The following is a 17,638-nucleotide window of genomic DNA, read 5'->3' as shown; positions in this document are numbered from 1 at the left end:
CGGATTCCCCAGCAGGCTCAGCCCAGCCCCACGCTCACCCCAGCCATGAAACACCTTCAGGTCCCAGCCCTGGGGGTCCCCACACTCCAATTACTGAAATCCTACAAAATCATTGTTATTTGTTTCCCCCTCCAGGCATTTCAGGGGCTGTTGTCAGGCCCCTTTTTGCTGGTGTTTCGATTCCTTTCATCTCCCCAAGAAAGCACAACCAAATTACCACCAGCCCTTCCCCCAACAACTGCACGTTTTCCCCTCCATGAGCTCTGCAGTCGTTCTGCTTGAACAGGGCACCTGAGAGCCACTGCCAAAACAGGAAAGCAGGCACCTCATTGAAAGGGAGTATTTGGGAGTCACCCTACACAAAAATTAGCAGAGATATGCTAGGAAAATAAAAGAGTGGGCATGAACAGTGGGCTTATCTTCTTTTTCCGTGACTAATGTTTGGGATGTGTAAAGGCCAACAAGTTTCACAGGCTGTTCTGAGAAGCTGGTCACAAAGAAGAGCATCCTCTTCTCAATGTTCACTGCTCTCCACAAAATGCTCTGGCTGGTTTTTAAGGTATGGACCTCCAGAATCAAAATGCACATGTACACAAGCCAAGAAAACCCCACACAGCTACCAGGCAAATTGTGTAGTGAGTGCTGGGTCTTGGCTATGGCTTGGGAAATCCAGGGCTCCCTGATTTCCATTCACCTGTGCTAGGTTTGGTAAGCTGTGCCTAAGGAGAAAGAGAACACAGATGTTTTCCACACTGAGGAAGGAGCAGGGGGGAAGTGGGACTGAATTTTAAGGTGAGTGGCCAGAGACAGCTTGATAAGGCTTGTTTTCAGATGGCACAGGGAGCCTCTCTCCTTGCTAGCTATCCCAGGCCAAGATCCCAGTCTGGGACCCTGACTCGTCCCCAGGGGAAGCATCAGCTGGAACCAAGGGGAGGGATTTAGGATTAACTCCAAAACCTCAAGCAGCCCCACTGTACCCTGCAAGAGAGGGACAAGGCAGCCTGGCAGGGAACAGGCAGGCCTGCCTGCAGCCTCAGCAGGGTCAGCAGCATCTGCACAAGTGACCCAGAGCACTCACTGTCTGCTGGAGCCCTTCAGCTCCTCCAGGCAGGCTCTTGGAGTGGGAGTGAGCCACAGCAACAGAGATGGGGGAGGAAAAGAGGAGAAAAAGCAGCGGGAAGCCCTGTTGAGAAGCCCCCTTTTGTGTAAACACACTCCATCCTCAAACTAAAAATAAAGGCAAACCACAGGAAGGGAGTGAGTGCTTGGACAATATCCGATGTGGTGTGTGCCTGGGTGTGAGCTGAGGGAACGGGGAGAAGAGCAGGGAACTCCACCCAGCCCAACCACACAAAGGCAGCCAGTTAAGGCCTTCAAGATGGACAGGCATTCCTGCAGATTATTTAAATCCAAATAACTGCTGCTTGGCAGATGCAAAGGCCTTTGGTATGTGTGCAGCTCTTGGAAACTGTTAAGTGAGGGAAACGGCTGCCATGGCAGGAGCAGGAGAGGCAGGATGACTGCACAAGGCACATCTCATAGGTTTGGAGACCAAGACCTGAGACTGTGAACTGAAACCCCATAAACCTGCCATAAAACAAGGAAGCAACCCAGACAAGATGCCAGCTGAAATCTTTCCAGCTCCTCAAAAATTACCTCTCCCTGCAGACTGCCCCTTTGTGTCTCAGTCGCTGCTGCAGCTGAAGAACGAAACCCAAACCAACTGCACACACATGATGGATGTGGAGAGAGCTGATCAGTGGACTGCCCACCCCAAAGGGGTCTCAAATGCCTCCCGAGGTGCTGGGCTCAGGTGTCCCACACCCCACCATTGCCACCAGCCGACTCTTGAGGACGGAGCTTCACCGACACCTGCACATCCCACCTGCAGCCTGCTTGAGGGGCAGAGGCTTTGCTGTGGGTGCCATCACACCCAGGAGACAAGCATCCATCCATGCCCTGCAGAAAGCCTGCGAGACAGAGTGAGGAGGCTTCCTGAAGCCCAGCACTCACCATTGGTGCTGACACACCACTCAGAGGCCTTCTGGGGAAATGCAGGACAAAGCCCTCTCACGATGAAGCAGTCTGCAAGAGCAGAGCATCCCACAGCTCTCCCCAACCAGCCTTACAGCCATGGGTCCCACCGTTTAGGCAATGCTGCTCTGGTGTACTGGCACTTGGGGCTTGGAACTGGCCACCAGCAGCCCAGTGTTCTTCCATGCACTGGAAACCCTCCTCTCTTTGGCCAGCCATGGCTGAACTACAGCATCTGCAATGCTCAACTGCCTCATTTCCCTTCCTTGCTCTATTTTCTGTCAGAAGAAAATGACATAATGCTCAGCAGTGGAAGAAATCAAAGATGACTACATTGACCTCAACTTGGGCAAGATTCCTGCTGAGGTTTGTATTTCTCTAATTCTCTCCTCCTAGTCCAACATTCCCTTTCCTACCACCAGGTCTCACCCTGAGTATTTGTTTTCTCTCTCCTATTAGAAAGGTCTCTGGGTCCACATTAAAGGTCTCATCTGAGCACAACCAAAATGCAAACCCCTGCCTCATTTCCTTCAGAAAACACCTTCCTATGAAAGGCAGCAGTTTGGAGCAGGTCAGGTGCTTTCTCTGCAAAGCACCCCACACCGAGCACAACCATCCTTGCTGTATTCACATCTGCAAGGGTCTGCTGAGACTTTTACCAGCTTTCATTTGGGTCATTTCTTAAGATGCTAAATATAGAATGCAAATGCCTTTTCCACAAGGCTGCCTTGGAGAAGGGGATGGCTGCTGGTGCAGCAGCTCCTGTCCCGCCCCGCTGTCCCTGCACACTGTACCAGCAGCACACAATAAACTGTGTACATTAAAGTGTGTAAGTGTGCACTCAAACACAGAATTTGGGTAAGGGAACCCTGGCACAGGCTGCCCAGGGAAGGTGTGAAGTCTCCTTCTCTGGAGGTTTTCAAACCCATGGATGTGTTCCTGATCTAGGTGGACCTGCTTAGGCAGGGGGGTTGGACTGGATGATCTCTAAAGGTCTCTTCCAACCCCTACCATTCTGTGAATAACACATCAGCAGGAAAAGCCACCTGTGCCATTGGTGCTATGAACACCTAACGTGACTCAACTCCTGCTGGAAGAGCTTTCCTTTAAACCGACTTCAGCAGGTCACTTACAACCCCCTGGACATGAGGAAACCATGAAAAAGGTGACACCTTCTGTTTACTGAGCTAATTGCACTTTGTGATTGCTGGAGTGCCCACTGTGGCACTCCTGGAACCCTTTGACCTCAACTCCCTTCCTCCTGTGTGTCCCAGCAAACACCTCTCAGGGATGAGGATGGAGGAAGGGAGGGGAAGGGAGCTCGAAGTACAAGCAGGGTCGCAGGTGGGAGCCCCAAATCTTAGCCTTGAACAAGTTGGAACTGCCACTGCAGGCTGAAGGCAGGTTGAGGAAGGTTAACAGGGGAGACTTGCATCCATGGTTCCTTGAAACCCCAGCAGCCACCTGCCTCAGCCCATCCAGATCCCTCCTCAGCTCCCCAGCACTGCCCTGGGTAGCAAATTCAGTGGTGTGCAGCCCAGGGCTAGTGCTGGTGGCTCAGCTCATCACAGACAGGGTCTAAATGACCTTAGGGAGATGTCCTTAATGCAAAGTCACAATCACTTGTTTTTGTGGGTACAATGCTTAATGCAAAGACAACAGAAGGCCACAAAGAGTGACTGCAACACACCCACTTTTGTTGTTTTGTCACAAGTGCACACACTGAGGGCTCAGCTCCTTGAGGCTAAACACCTGTACTCAAAAGGCATCTCCAGTCATGCTCTGGCAATACTTCCTCCTTGCAGAATTAGGGGTTGCCTCTACAAACTCAGTACTGAAGGACAAGAGACACACCTAGAAGCACCAAACTCTACCTCTGCCCAGATGTGTAACTTAACAAAGACACCTAAGGAGAAAACCCCAGGGGATTGATTCCTCCTGAGCCCCACCAGTTTTACCTGGATCAAGGTGTGTAAAGGACCCGATGACAAAGTCTAGTGTCGAGACAGCCAGCAGGAAGAGCAGCAGGAGCTGCAGCCTGATGATCCACTTGACCCCAGCCAGGTTGATCCCCAGCAGGCCCAGCAGGACAGCCAGGGAGATGCCACGCACTGCCCAGATGTTGCTGAGGCTCAGCACGTCTGCGATGGACTCCGAAAAGCCCGTGATGTACATGGCACCTGCAACACACTGAAGGACAGAACTCTGTGAGTGCCTGATGGAGAACAAGGAATGCCCATTCACAACCCCCATGCCAGGCTGGGAGGGGGTGAGGTGTCTCTGTTCAGACAGACTGACATTTGCCATCACAATCCAATCTTTAATGTTGCTCTGGCTTACAGAGGCTGAATCCCATTGCTGTAGGACAGCACACTGCCAGGGCAGCAAACCTACTGCCAGGGTGAACAGAGAAGGCTGAGTGCTAGGGCCTCCAGTTCAGCCATTTTCCATTGGCTTTAATATTTACCCTCGAGGAGAAACCACACTTGGCTCCTCCAAGGGAGAAAAGGATTAGTCAGCCTCAAAGTTTCTTCCCTTCCTCTGTTTCTCTGAAGGAAAGGCTCCCAGCTCGACACCTGCTTGAAGAGCAGCAGTTTCCTTCCCCCTTCCTTGCCTCCCAGGGGTTATTTTTAGCTTGGTGTTTAGTTTGGATGTAAAGTCTGCTATTTCACCAGCTCCCCATCTCGTTGCTGGAATGGAGCCTGCACTTTTGAGGAGAGCACACTGTGCAAGCCTTGCCCCCCGAGCTCCCGGGAAAGCTGCTTGTTTGTCTTGCTGCAGGGGAGGACATGTGCTCTACCCTGGGTGGCCAAGAGTCCACAGGACAGGACATCTGCAGCACAGATCCAGGCCGCAAACCTCAACCTTGGGCAGTAATCCTCAATACCAGGACACATCCCTCCAGAGGCTCCAACTAACTGACATTTCAGTAAGTTCCCAGTAAGCCAGGTTGTGGCACAGCTGCAAGGGGCTGTAACCTTAAGGGCTGTGATCTTGGGTCCTGCCACCCCACCATCCCTGTCCACAGATGAGGGATGTGCATCACAGCTCACAGGGGCTGGAAGGGAGAAAACTCCTATCTCAGACAGCAAAGGTCACTGCAGAGCTCTCTTGCTACAGATCTCCTTGGACTGACCAAGCACTGCTCCACTGAGGATGTTCAGGACAATTATACCCAGGACCTGCAAGTTCATACATGGCTTTTGGCAAGCAAGGTCCATGGCATTCACCTGTTCAGAATCAGACACCTACTTGGAAGATCCTGGAAAAGGACCCACCACAAGCAGACACCTAGCACAGAGCAGGTAAACTACACCCTTTAAGTCTCTCCTTCTTTGTTTTCCTTTCACACCAAGGATGGCAATGTGAAGGACACTCTGAAGGGAGCACAGAACAGAAAGCCTCTGACAGCCTCAGCACAACAGGCCTCCTTAAATCCTTCCCTCTGATGAGCCATGAGCATCACCAGCAGAATAGGAGAGCTGGATGCTTTCTCATAACTACCTGTCTTGAAATCAGAACTCAGCTCTGGGCTGACTTTGCAGAAATGAGTTTTTGCAAACCACACACTTTGCTGGACAAGGAACATAACGTGATTTTCACACCCTGATAAGTGCTGCTGCTATCTTTGCTTTGGGGTGTTTAGGGTGGGACCCTGGAAAACCTGTGCTTGTGCAGAAAGGTCTTACTGCTAACCACACCAGGAGACTGCAGAGCAAAGCACAGCCTCATGTTTAGAGCTGCTGAGCCCAAGCACCATCGCTCTGCATAGGAGCTGACAGGCATGTGCTGCATCACTCAGGGTAATCTGAGAGATGAGCAATGGAGCTGGGGAAGAGCCTGGAGAACAAGGCTTATGAGGAGCAACTGAGGGAGCTGGGGGTGTTAAGTCTGGAGAAGAGGAGGCTCAGGGGAGACATGATCACTCTCTACAGCTACCTGAAGGGTGGTTGTAGTGAGGTGGAGGTCAGTCTTCTCCACAGCAACGAGTGACAGGACAAGAGGAAATGGGCTCAAGTTGCTCCAGAGAAGGTTTAAATTGGAGATGAGGAAGAACTTTTTCCCTGAGAGGCTTGTCAGCCCCTGTCCCAGGCTGCCCAGGGAGCTGGTGGAGTCCCCATCCCTGAGATACTGAAAAGCCGTGTAGCTGTGGTGCTGAGGGACATGGGTTAGTGATGGGCTTGGCAGGGTGAGGGGTGGGGTTGGACTTGATGATTTTAAAGGTCTTTTCCAATCAAAATGACTCTATGATTCTATGATGAAGCCTCTCCTCTGGAGTACCCTTGAAGGATGGCAAAGCCCAACTGCGTTTCAGCTCACCTTGGCAGATGCAGCAGGAGCCCATCTCTGGAGAAGCCTCTGGGTACTGAAGCCACTTCTCATCTCCCAAGGCATCAGCATCACGTGGCCAGTGACCCATCATTCCCTGCTTACCCCAGCTAGATCAGGGAATGGGGCACACCCCCATTTCTGGTCTACCTGGCCTCATGACAGGTTACAGCACTCTGAGCATGCTGTGGCAGGGGAGCAGCCTGCAGCTGGGGTGAAGCACACTGTGCAGACAGCACAGCCAGAGGGAAGGAAAAGCATCAGCTTTGGGGAGCAGACAAAGCATTCCTGAGCGAGCTGCCAGCTCCCAGGCTGCAGCCCCCTCTGTGCAGGGGATGCCCAGGCAGGGGTCAGGGCTGCTGCAGCCCAGCTTTTACAGCCCTCAGGACAGGCTGCAAACTGATTGCTTTCCCAGACAGAGTCCACTCAGAGAGCCAGAGTGGAAAATCTGACAGGAAGGATTCTCATGTGTGGCCCATTTCCATATCTTGGCTTGCAACTGTGTTCAGTTTGTATTTTATGGACACTTGCTTTTAATCTGGAGTGAAAGGACAAGATTATTTTTGGTTTGGGTTTTTTTAACGGTTTTCAGAGATTGCTGCAAGCCAGTCAGTTAAAAACAAACCTCAATAAAAATGCTTCTCTGCTCACATTTTATACTGCTCATAACAACTTTATGGGGGAAGGGGGTTAAGTTACTGCAGGTTTAAGAGATCACTTTCCATCCTTTATGTTTACAGTTTGTGTATTTCAGTGCTTCACCACCCTTATGGCTCCTGGGGGCCTTTCAGAAAACCCAGAACTGTGACTTTTGGATCCCAAGAAGTCAATCAGCTCTGTCCAGCTCTCCTCCCACCTCAGCTCCACTTCTGCTGGCTCCCAGAGAGCAGCAGCCAAGGCTTGCCCAGTCCCTAAGGGCACAGGGAGCACGCCAAGGCCAACCTGCCAGCCCTCACCGTGCTTTAGGTGGCCACCCTGGGCCTCTCCCACTTGGGTTTAAGTCAAGTCTCTCACCAGCAAGGGCATGTCAGGACAATGGGGGTAATTTGGGCTGGGAGGGCATGTCCTGCACAGTTCTCCTGTTCAGACACCCAGCTCCTCCACTGTTGTGACCTGTACCAGGAGGAGCATTGCCAGGCATAGGCTCACTCTTGGGGAGCAGAGCAGGGCTGAATGCCCCCCTGCTGCTCTCCCATGCTGTCCAGCATACTGGACTATTACTTGGATTTTACTCAGAGCATTGCTTCCTGCAGCAGAAAAGCACAAGATTAGTATTTGCATTGCAAAGTTTCTACATTTTCTTTAATTATCTATTTTTTTTAATTACCTGGCCAAAAATATAAAGGAGGCCAATGGTTCCCCCTATTTGACCTCCAAGGACAGTAGAAATCATGGAGTAGACTCCTCCACTTCCGATGCTGCACTTCTCACACACCCCAATTCCAGATAAGACTGTCACCAGGGCAACCAGGATGACAAAGGACACCAGAAACATGCCCATTACAATGCCAGTGTTCCCCTGGAATGAAAAAATACATAATTAACGACCAACCCTTCCCAACTCTGGACCTATCCACCACCAGACACTAGTGATCAATGACTCTGTAGTCATTACAGATTAAAACACACACACACACATCCCCTGTTTATCTAAGTGATGTACCTCACTGCCAATCTTCCAGTTCCTTTGAGTGTCCCTTTGAAGAAGATCTGCCTCATCCTGGCGCTGGAGAGACCTTCTGCTCCATCACTGGGCTTCTGCATGAACCATTGATTCTGCTCTCTGGTTTTAAAACCCCAAAGTTGAACCACCAATGATTCAGCCACCATGAGCAGTGGATCACTGCCTATTTTTTTTTGTTTTAGAATGACCTGCTCAAAAAAAACACCCAACCTCAAACCCAACCACGCTCGTAACAAAAAGCAGTTTCAAAAGGGAACCTCTGGGATTTGAGACAGTTGATTTATTAAGAGTATCAAGCTCACATTTTAATTTTTCAGAACATTTACTTTGAAATGCTCTGATCCTCCAACACAATGAGATACCAAAGCAAAAAAACCCCAAAGGCAACACGGCGTGGAAGATGAATAACTCTCTCATCAAGCAGTGTGCAGCAGTCCCTTATCTGCAGGCAGCTCTGAGTGCTCTGGGGCGTGTTGTGCAGAGCATCCAGCCCTGCTGGAAACAAAACACCCTTCCTGCTCAGGGCAGAGGGAGAGCCCCAGGAGGACCTGCTGCACCATGGGCTGAGGAGCCTCTGAACAAACTCAGCTGCAGGTCCCTGTTGGCAGCTTTAAGGGCCACCATCACACTGGTTTTTGAGGGTTCAGTTTGTAATCATGGAATCATAGAATGGTAGTGGTTGGAAGGGACCTTTAGAGATCATCTAGTCCAATCCACCTGCAGAAGCAGGTTCATCTAGATCAGGTCACATAGGAACATGCCCAGGTGGGTCTTGAAGACCTCCAAGGAAGGAGCCTCCACACCCTCCCTGGGCAGCCTGTGCCAGGGCTCCCTCACCTCAACAGTGAAATAGTTTTTCCTTATGTTTAAATGGAACTTTTTGTGTTCCAGCTTCATCCCATTACCCCTCGTCTTGTTACTATCTACTGTAGAAAAAAGGGATGTCCCAACCTCCTGACATCCACCCTTTAGATATTTGTAAATGTTAATAAGATCTCCCCTCAGTCTCCTCTTCTCCAGACTGAACAGCCCCAGTTCCTGCAGTCTTTCCTTGTATGAAAGATGTTCCAGGCCCTTGATCATCTTGGTGGCCCTGCACTGGACTCTCTCCAGCAGTTCCCTGTCCTTCTTGAGCTGGGGAGCCCAGAACTGGACCCAGGACTCCAGATGAGGCCTCACCAGGGCAGAGTAGAGAGGGAGAAGAATCTCCCTCGACCTGCTGTTCCAGTCAAGTTCTCAGAAAGACAAGGGACGTGGTACCTCCAAAAGCATTCAAGCATCTCTCCTGAGCTCAGGACCTTCCAACTCTCTCCCACATGGCTGTAATTTATTTTCCAGAGTCCTGCCTTCCCTTCCCCTGCCCTCACTCTTATGACAGGCCATGTCCCTGTCCCCTCTCTCCAACCTTGCCCCAGGCAAGGCTCATTTCTGAGGTCACACTAGCCTTGGTGGGGGTTTGTTTATCACCAGCACTAAAAGGCTGCTTCTCAGCTTTGGGGTTGGTTGAGATCCCAGATTTTTGGTTCCTTTCTCTTTTTTCTTTTGGTGAAACAACAGAAACATATCCAGGATGTTGCTATCATCATAAAATCCTATTCTGGTTCAGCATCCCGCTGCCTTTCACAGAGGCTTTATCTGGTCAGTGGGGAACAGAGCCAAGGTTTGCTACAAAGGCAGCTGCTGGCTGGGTCAGCACCACAGCCCACTACAACCCAATATTCCTTCTTCAAAGGACAATTGTTCTTTTTCTTCAAGAGCTTACCCTCAGGTTAAAAGGGTTAATAAACATGACATGTTTCAGTTTGAAAAAAGGCACATACACAGAGACAGACACACAGCCTTGGGCTTTTCCAGAATCTGTTGGTGACACCAGGTTACGGCAGGCAGCTAGTTAATGAGAGCTAGTTAATGAGCAACACAATGGTTCCCACAGAAGAAAGGGTTAACTCAGAGGGAGGAAGCCTGGGCTCACAGTAACAACAGCAAGCAGAGAAACTGGGAAGAAAAAGTCCCCATTAAAGGCTGATGCTTATTTCTGTAGGCGTGCTGGAAGGGGTTAGTGCAGCACTGCAATAGTCCTTTAATGTTCTGTCAAGACTCGCGTCCCCTGGACTTGCAAAGCTTTACCAGCCCCAGATCTGCAAATTTATAGCAAAAGCCTGACATATGACTGTCCTCTGCCAGAGGAGCTCTCTGCCAACCCCAGCTTCTCCTCCCTTCCCTTTCATGCTGGCTTCCAGCTGTTTCAGTTTTTCTTTTATTTACTGGCTTTATTTTCACTTGCATTTGCTCCAGCAGTAACTTGCATTCAAAGGAGACATGGAGGAAATAAGATGAGGAGGAAAAGGGAACTAGGACAATCATCCTGACTTTACCACAATGACTGCAGCTCCCCTCAAAGCCTCCAGCAAAGCAATTTTCACCACAGAGTCCAAGTGTCTTCCTGCTCTTTTTGGAAGATGTCCACCGTGCCTGTGACATGAACTCATGCCTGTGACACTACTCTGCCCGAAGCTCTAATCCCATCTGTCCCTGTGAGAGTTTTCCCTTCTCTAAGGGGAAATTTAAAGGGACAATACAATGTTTTCCATCAGGAGGGGAGCAGAGACACTCTTCCAGGCTCTGACCCTCAGTGAGATACTGTTCTGGATCCACAAGTGGAAGTCCCTTTGACAGTGATGACAATTTCACCTGAGTGAGGACTCTCCACTCAAAACATCGGGGACTCAAACACTGACAAATCTTGAAAAGACCTGCTTCAGTGGTGTTGGAAAGATGGATGAGGAGCTGTAACCAATATGCTTTACCTGAAAAGTGGTTATTTCTTCTCAACAGTGCAACACAAGGGTGTCCGTGCTCATTGTCAAGGCTGGTAGTTATGTTTACCCTTTTCTTTCCTAAAGCTAAAATAGGAAACTACTTACAAAGACCACTTCAGCTTTACATTTTAGTGGAACTCTTTGAAATGCTATAAAATACCAGAGGACATAAGCAATGCCTACAGTGAGCAGCACAGAATCTGAAACACTTGTGTACTGATGAGGTAAGGAGGTGATGAAAATGTCTTTCACACCTTCAACCAGATCAGCACTCACCACGAGCCATCCTGTCCTCAGGAAAAGAACCACTCCGAAAATGTTGATCATGCAGGAGGTGAAGACACCATCCCACGTTCCAAAAAGCACTGGCTCCCACACAAACAGCTGGATCTTCCACCAGGGCTTGGTCTGTGTTTGAGATACCTGGAGAGAAGAAAAGCATTTGGTTTTATCTCTTGTGTTTTATAGGCAAGCCTCACAGGTGGTGCAGCAGTCGGTCACCGCAAGCTGCTGAGACATCACCTCACTGCAAGTTGTCTCTAATATATAAAGGGGCAGCAGAGCTGTTGGCATCTCTGGAAGAGAGGGTTCCTGTAATATACTATTGATATTGTTGTAGGATAAGCAGTAACAGAAACCTACTCAGCCTCAGGGAATTAACTCAGTTGATGATGTTACATGAACCAAAAACACCATTCAAGAGGTCTTTTACAGAGCCTGCAGCTATACACAGTGCTTCCCCTTTTGTCCTTATCAAGCCAAGCAGAGGGTCCAGAGTGCACGGGAAAAGTCTTAAATGAGATGACAAACCAAGCTGGACAAACTGGGACTGACAGAGTGGGTTGAGATGGACTATCCATCACACATGAGTCACCTCTGATCAGAACACTACAATTCCATAGGAGAGATGGGACTCTGCTACTCGGGGCACCAAGTGAATTTCAGGGCTGCTGGAACAGAGACCTGAAACTCCAGGGAAATGCCAGTTTTCCTACTGCAACTGCCCTCTCCTGTCCTCTGGAAACAAAGTCCTCTCCTTTTCTAAATAACACACCTGAGGTTCATGTAGCAAAAAGGGCTCTGCTGTTACTTCAGTCCTGTTTACCTGCTGCAGAGGGGACCAGGTGGAGGTGCAGACACCACTGAGATGGAAACCTGTGCTATGAAGGGAAATGGTTCTCCTACATACCTGCTGTGCTTCCTCGTGGAACAGCTCTTGGACAGAGCCCCGACTTCTTGCACCATTCAGGTTGAACATTGTATCCTTCGTGTTGCTTCTGCACAGCTCTAACACCAGGACAGGGGAGGCTGCTCTGAGCAGAAGGTCAGCTGTTCTCCTCGGTTGAGTTCCTGCGGTGCTGGACACTCCATGGCAGAAGACTCATGATTTTACTGCACTTCCTGTGAAGCAGGAAAGACAGAAGACACTGCTGTTGCTTTCTCAGTCTGCAGCAGCACAAAGCTGCTATCCAGAAAGAGCTGACAGCAGCCGAGCCACAGCAGCATGCAGAGAGCCACGCTCCCTCCACAGCCAGCCTCCCGGGGCCTGCCTGTCACACAGGCTCCAGCACCACCCCTGCATTTAACAGCCCTTGGTGGCCTTCTCCAAATCTATGCACATCCCTGGTGTCCCCAGCATCCTGCAGCACTAGCTCCACAGCTTCTCTGGGTGCAGTCTGGGAAAAGGATTTCCTTTCACTTGTTTTAAACCTGGCACCTGGTCATTTCATTGCACGCCCCTGTGCTCCAGGGACATGTGGACTATTTACCTCCCAGCACCACTCATCACTTCACAGCCTTGACGACATCCCTTCAGCTGTACCTTTTGCAGACTCGAGTCCTGCTGATGTAACCTCTCCCCTGACGTGCAACCTCGTTACCTTGCTCTGTCCCTCTCCCAGTACAACAGCAGAGACAAACTGGAGCAGCTGGAGGTGTCCACCACACTCTGCATTCCTGATCTTCTCAGTCACATTACCCTGCCCTGAGGCACAGGAGCCTTTCCTCATGGTCATACCCACCCTCGGAGGTACAGTCATCTTGTCTGTGATGGTCTGACTTCAGATTTGTACCTGCCATAGATAGACTCTGGCAGTGGGTCAGGCTGAATTCAACACCATGTATGCACAAGAAAGCGGCATCAGGCTGTATTTCAAGGATAACTTAGCACATCTTACAGAGGGTGAAAGCTAGCACAAGCATTTCTCTGCCTCAAAATTTCAGGTTCCTCTCCTCATTGGGGTCTTTTTTTATTACTTCTGACTACACTTCCCTTCTCTGAGTTGTTTTCTCGTAAAGCCAGGTCATCATGTTGATAATGGTATTGACAGGATGGCTGGAAAGTAGTATCAGCTAGGCAGTACCATAGGGCATCCACTGTCCTAAATTTAAAGGAATATAGGAAATTATTTTTGAGATTTCATTTGTTGTTAAATAAAGCCACTACAAGCAGAGGTGGAGTATAAAAAGTCTGCACTTGAAAGCACAGGACATAACTGTCGAAATTGAAAGATGCAGGTCTTTTTGCCAAGGCAGAGTCAGATTAATCACGAACAAGGCCATTGACCTAGAACCGTCTAGATCTGTGGCCACCAACCTAGAACCGTCTAGAACCCAATCTAGAACCGTCTAGCCCAGTGGCCCAACCTAGAACGGTTCTAGATTGGGTTCTAGACGGCTCTAGATTGGGTTCTAGGTCGGGCCATGGTTCTAGACTGTTCTAGGTCGTGTTCTACACGGTTCTAGATCGCGCCACTGTTCTAGATTGGGTTTAGGTTGGTGGCCACAGATCTAGATGGTTCTAGGTCAATGGCCTTGTTCATGATTAATCTGACTCTGCCTTGGCAAAAAAGACCTGCATCTTTCAATTTTGACAGTTATGTCCTGTGCTTTAAAGCGTAGACCTTTTTATACTCTACCTCTGCTTGTAGTGGTTTTAGAACTGTCTGGAACCGTAGTCGCTGACCTGGAACCGTGGCAGCCGACTTAGAACCGTGTTCCAATCTAGAACAGTCTAGAACCCAATCTAGAACCATGACCACCACCACCCCCCCCACCACAACGGTTCTAGACTGTTCTAGTATACTCCACCTCTGCTTGTAGTGGCTTTAGAACTGTCTGCAACCGTAGTCGCCGACCTGGAACCGTGGCAGCCGACCTAGAACCGTGGCAGCCGACCTAGAACAGTCTAGAACCCAATCTAGAACCATGACCCCCGACCTACAACGGTTCTAGACTGTTCTAGGTTGTGTTCTAGACGGTTCTAGGTCAATGGCCTTGTTCATGATTAATCTGACTCTGCCTTGGCAAAAAGACCTGCATCTTTCAATTTCAACAGTTATGTCCTGTGCTTTAAAGTGCAGAGGTTTTATACTCCACCTCTGCTTGTAGTGGCCTATTTTAAGGCTTATGGGTACCTCATGTTGGAAATCTCAGGCAGGGTCATACTGCCACACATCTGGTGCACCAACATCTTCCTATGGCCTAGGCAGCTCTACAGTAGCAACTTAAGATACAGACCATCCACAGTATGCCAGCAAGTCATGCTGACTTGGTTATTCTAGAAAAAGCAAGGAGGGGATCAGACTTCAGAGGAGTACCTCGAAGGCACTGTATATGAAGTTCCCTCTCTAATTGTGGAGAGTTGCTTTTATAAACCTCCCTCCAGCTGGCTGCAAGTCTTAATATCCCCCAAGTGATATCCATGGATGTGGAGAGGGCAGTTTGTCTGGATTGTTGGCTCTCCTGAGGCTCACTTTCCTGGCTAGTTGAGCTCACATGCTTACAAGAACCAACCATGATCACACAAGGCTTGTATCAAATGGCTGGACACTTCAGTTGAGACCAGAGACACACACAGTGACTCCTCAATCTTGTAAGCTACAGAGGCAAGACAACCAACAGAAACGTGCTCTTCCTATTGCACAGAGACGTACAGAAACCACTTTGTGTCCCTTAGGATCTCTGCACTAGGGTCTGAATCCCAGCTCCCAGATCAGCACTTTCACCATCCTGCCTTGACCATTCTACTTTTAAATAGCAAATAGCTAACACTGCTGCTGCACTATCACCGTGCTACAATGGCCAACACGGGAGGTTTCTCTTTGCCCTGGCCACATGGCCAGTTCAGCAGCACCAAAGCTGTAAGCATTCATTGATTCCATGCTGCTTCCTCCTCTTTTTTTTCTGAAGGAAATAACCCTTCACAGTATCACAAATGGCTGCTGTTACAGAGAGACTGGGGCTTCAAGCAGGGCAAAAGCAGCAGGAGCAGATGAACTCTAAAGAAACAGAGCTCATGTTTTTATGCAAATAGCCATAGTAATAAAAAAAAGGAAAATACATGATGTGAAACGAAATTACAACGGAACAGCCATATTTTCCTGAGATTCCCCAAGGCAGCCATTCTTCGCCAGAGATTTCACTCAGTACAGAGTTCACTGGAGCCATCCAAACTCCTGTCTTTCACAGCAGCTCCAGCTGGATCCAGAAAGGACAGGGAGGCTGCAGCCCAGCCCCCTCCCAAACCACTCCACCAAGGGAGGAGATGGCCTCAACCCCTCACAGGAGCTGAGGGTGACGGCAGCGGCTCGCTCAGTGTGCCTGGCGTGTGATAACGCAGGGAGCTGAGGCACCCGTCACCAACCTGCAACTTGCAAACTACATCCATGCAGGGATTCCGGACATGGAGCTCACCCTGCAGGAAATGTTACCCTCTTTGACATATAAAGCCCCTTACCTCACAGTTCCCTTCCTATTTCTTCTCTGTGTTAAAAGCCTTCTCCTGCCTGGTGCTCCCCTGCCCTCTCTGCTCTGCTCACCTAAAGACCTTTCTCCCCCATGCTCACAGGAAACTGCCTCTCTGCTGTTGCTCCTCTGTGGCCCTTCCAACCACCTAATCTCTCATTATTCAATTCTGCAATTGTTTACATCCCTCCTCAACGTGTGGATCCGTCCAGCAGTACAAGGTAACCGAGACAAACCCAGGAGGGGGTGTGAGGCGCAGAAGCAAGAGCTGAGCACACAGGCCAGGCCACCAGGCCAGGCCAGGCCAGGCTGGCCGCTGCACGTGGCCACAGCCCCAGACACAATTTGTTTGCAACTTAGGCTCTCAAAGAGGAAAGTCCTTGGGGCAGATGCCTTCCTCTTGTCTAGTGAGGCACACTACCAGCAGAGTTTGCTTGCTAGGTTGCTGCACAGCACAGGGATGGTTTTGGGTGGTATTATCCCTCCAGGCCACCAATACAGTGGAAGCTTTTATTGCTACACACATCAGTGCACCCAAAAAGCCAGAGGAACATCTTCCTCTAACACAAACAAGCCCCTAAGTCAAAAGTTACTTGATATTACTTTTCCCACACAGAATCAGACAGAATGGTCAGGGTTGGAACGGACCTCCAGAGATCATCCAGTCCAATCCCTTGCTAAAGCAGGTTCCCCTCCATCAGGGGGCACAGGAACTCATCCAGGTGGGTTTGGAAACCTCCAAAACAGGAGACTCCACACCCTCCCTGGGCAGCCTGGGCCAGGGCTCCCTCACCTCAACAGGAAAGAAGTTTTCCCTTGTGTTCAAGTGGAACTTGCTGGGTTCCAGCTTGTGCCTGTTACCCCTTGCCGTACCACTGAGCACTACAGAAAAAGCCTCGCCCCAGCCTCTGGACACCCACCCTTTAGGTATTTGTAAGTGTTGACAACTTTTCCTAAATTTTCTGCCAAAGCCACTAACCTGTCTATAAATTAAAGAATGGATGTTTCAATCTTTCCATACCATTGAGTGCTCGAGAGAGCAGAACAACATTAGTAAGCTTCCTCACAGAAGCACTACAAAGGCTCAGCTCCTTTCCTGCAGCACTTCTATCCTTTGCTATAAAACCAGATTCCTACCGATGAAATTTACGTGCCCTCCACATCCTTTCAAAGCAACAGCACTTTATGAATTGTCACATTAAAGCCGTTTGTGAGCTGAGCTCAGGGTGGCTGCTGTGAGCAGCTACTCTGCAGCTGGCAGATGGTAAGAGGGAAAGGTTAATGCCTTCCCAAGCACAGCTGCGGGTGGTCCCACGGCCCCAGGCCCTGCCAGAGGGACTCCCAGGCCTCCCTCCCTCAAGGGACCCAGCAGCCAACCACACTTGGCTTTTAATAAATCCCCTCTTCTCCAGCTCAACTTCCTAAAACACCTAATTTAGGAGACAGGAATTAAAGGGCATCAGAGTGCTGTGTTGTTCCCGGTGAGTCACTCACCGTGACGGCTGGCTCCTCGCTTTTACCTGTCCGTGCCGCGTCACCCCCGCTGCGGAGCACGGGAGGTGGGAAACAAGCCCGGGCTCACCCCCGGCGCTTTCATTTCCCGCTGCGGTCAGACGGCTCCGGTTTCGCCGTGCCAACAGCTCCGGGCCTCGGCGCTGCGCCCGCCCAGCCCGCTCCCTGCAAGTACCTGCTTGCTCTTCCTTCCTCTTTTTTTTGCATCTTTTTTTTTGGTCATTGTGTTTTGTTGGTTTATTTTCCAGGTTTTTTCTTTTTCTTTTTTTCGCTCTTCCTTTTATTCTTTTTTGTCCTTTCGCACCACTTTTTATTTGCTTTTTTTTTCCTCCCTCCCCCCTTTTTGCTTTTGTTTTCCTTCTTATCGCCTTTTTTCTTTTTTTCTGCCTTTTTCTCCTGGCTTTTTGGCCTTTCTTTTCTGTTTAATTTTTTATTTTCCTTTCTTCTTTTCTATTTCTCCTTCTTTTCTATTTATCTTTTTTTTTTTTCTCCCCCATTTCTTTTCTATGTCTTT

The 17,638-nt window shown here is 49.6% G+C and overlaps 1 protein-coding gene across 2 annotated transcripts in view; it reads right to left on the bottom strand.

Annotated features, from left to right (window-relative positions):
* SLC12A8 (solute carrier family 12 member 8) overlaps window positions 1–17,638 on the bottom strand; it is a 62,925-nt gene that overhangs the window by 40,921 nt on the left and 4,366 nt on the right. For both annotated transcript variants that reach the window (XM_062004758.1, XM_062004757.1), the window contains exons 2-5: window positions 12,056–12,267; window positions 11,143–11,289; window positions 7,691–7,882; window positions 3,993–4,224 (exon numbers count right to left, since the gene is read on the bottom strand). In XM_062004758.1, the coding sequence (XP_061860742.1) occupies window positions 3,993–4,224; window positions 7,691–7,882; window positions 11,143–11,289; window positions 12,056–12,124 (640 nt within the window). In that variant the 5' untranslated portion in view covers window positions 12,125–12,267. The remainder of the gene's footprint in view (window positions 1–3,992; window positions 4,225–7,690; window positions 7,883–11,142; window positions 11,290–12,055; window positions 12,268–17,638) is intronic.

The sequence above is a fragment of the Colius striatus genome, chromosome 11, assembly GCF_028858725.1.
Source record: "Colius striatus isolate bColStr4 chromosome 11, bColStr4.1.hap1, whole genome shotgun sequence".
NCBI classification, from domain to species: Eukaryota; Metazoa; Chordata; class Aves; order Coliiformes; family Coliidae; genus Colius; species Colius striatus.
The sequence above is the reverse complement of the archived record's forward strand: the minus strand, read 5'-3'. Positions and strand labels throughout refer to the sequence as shown.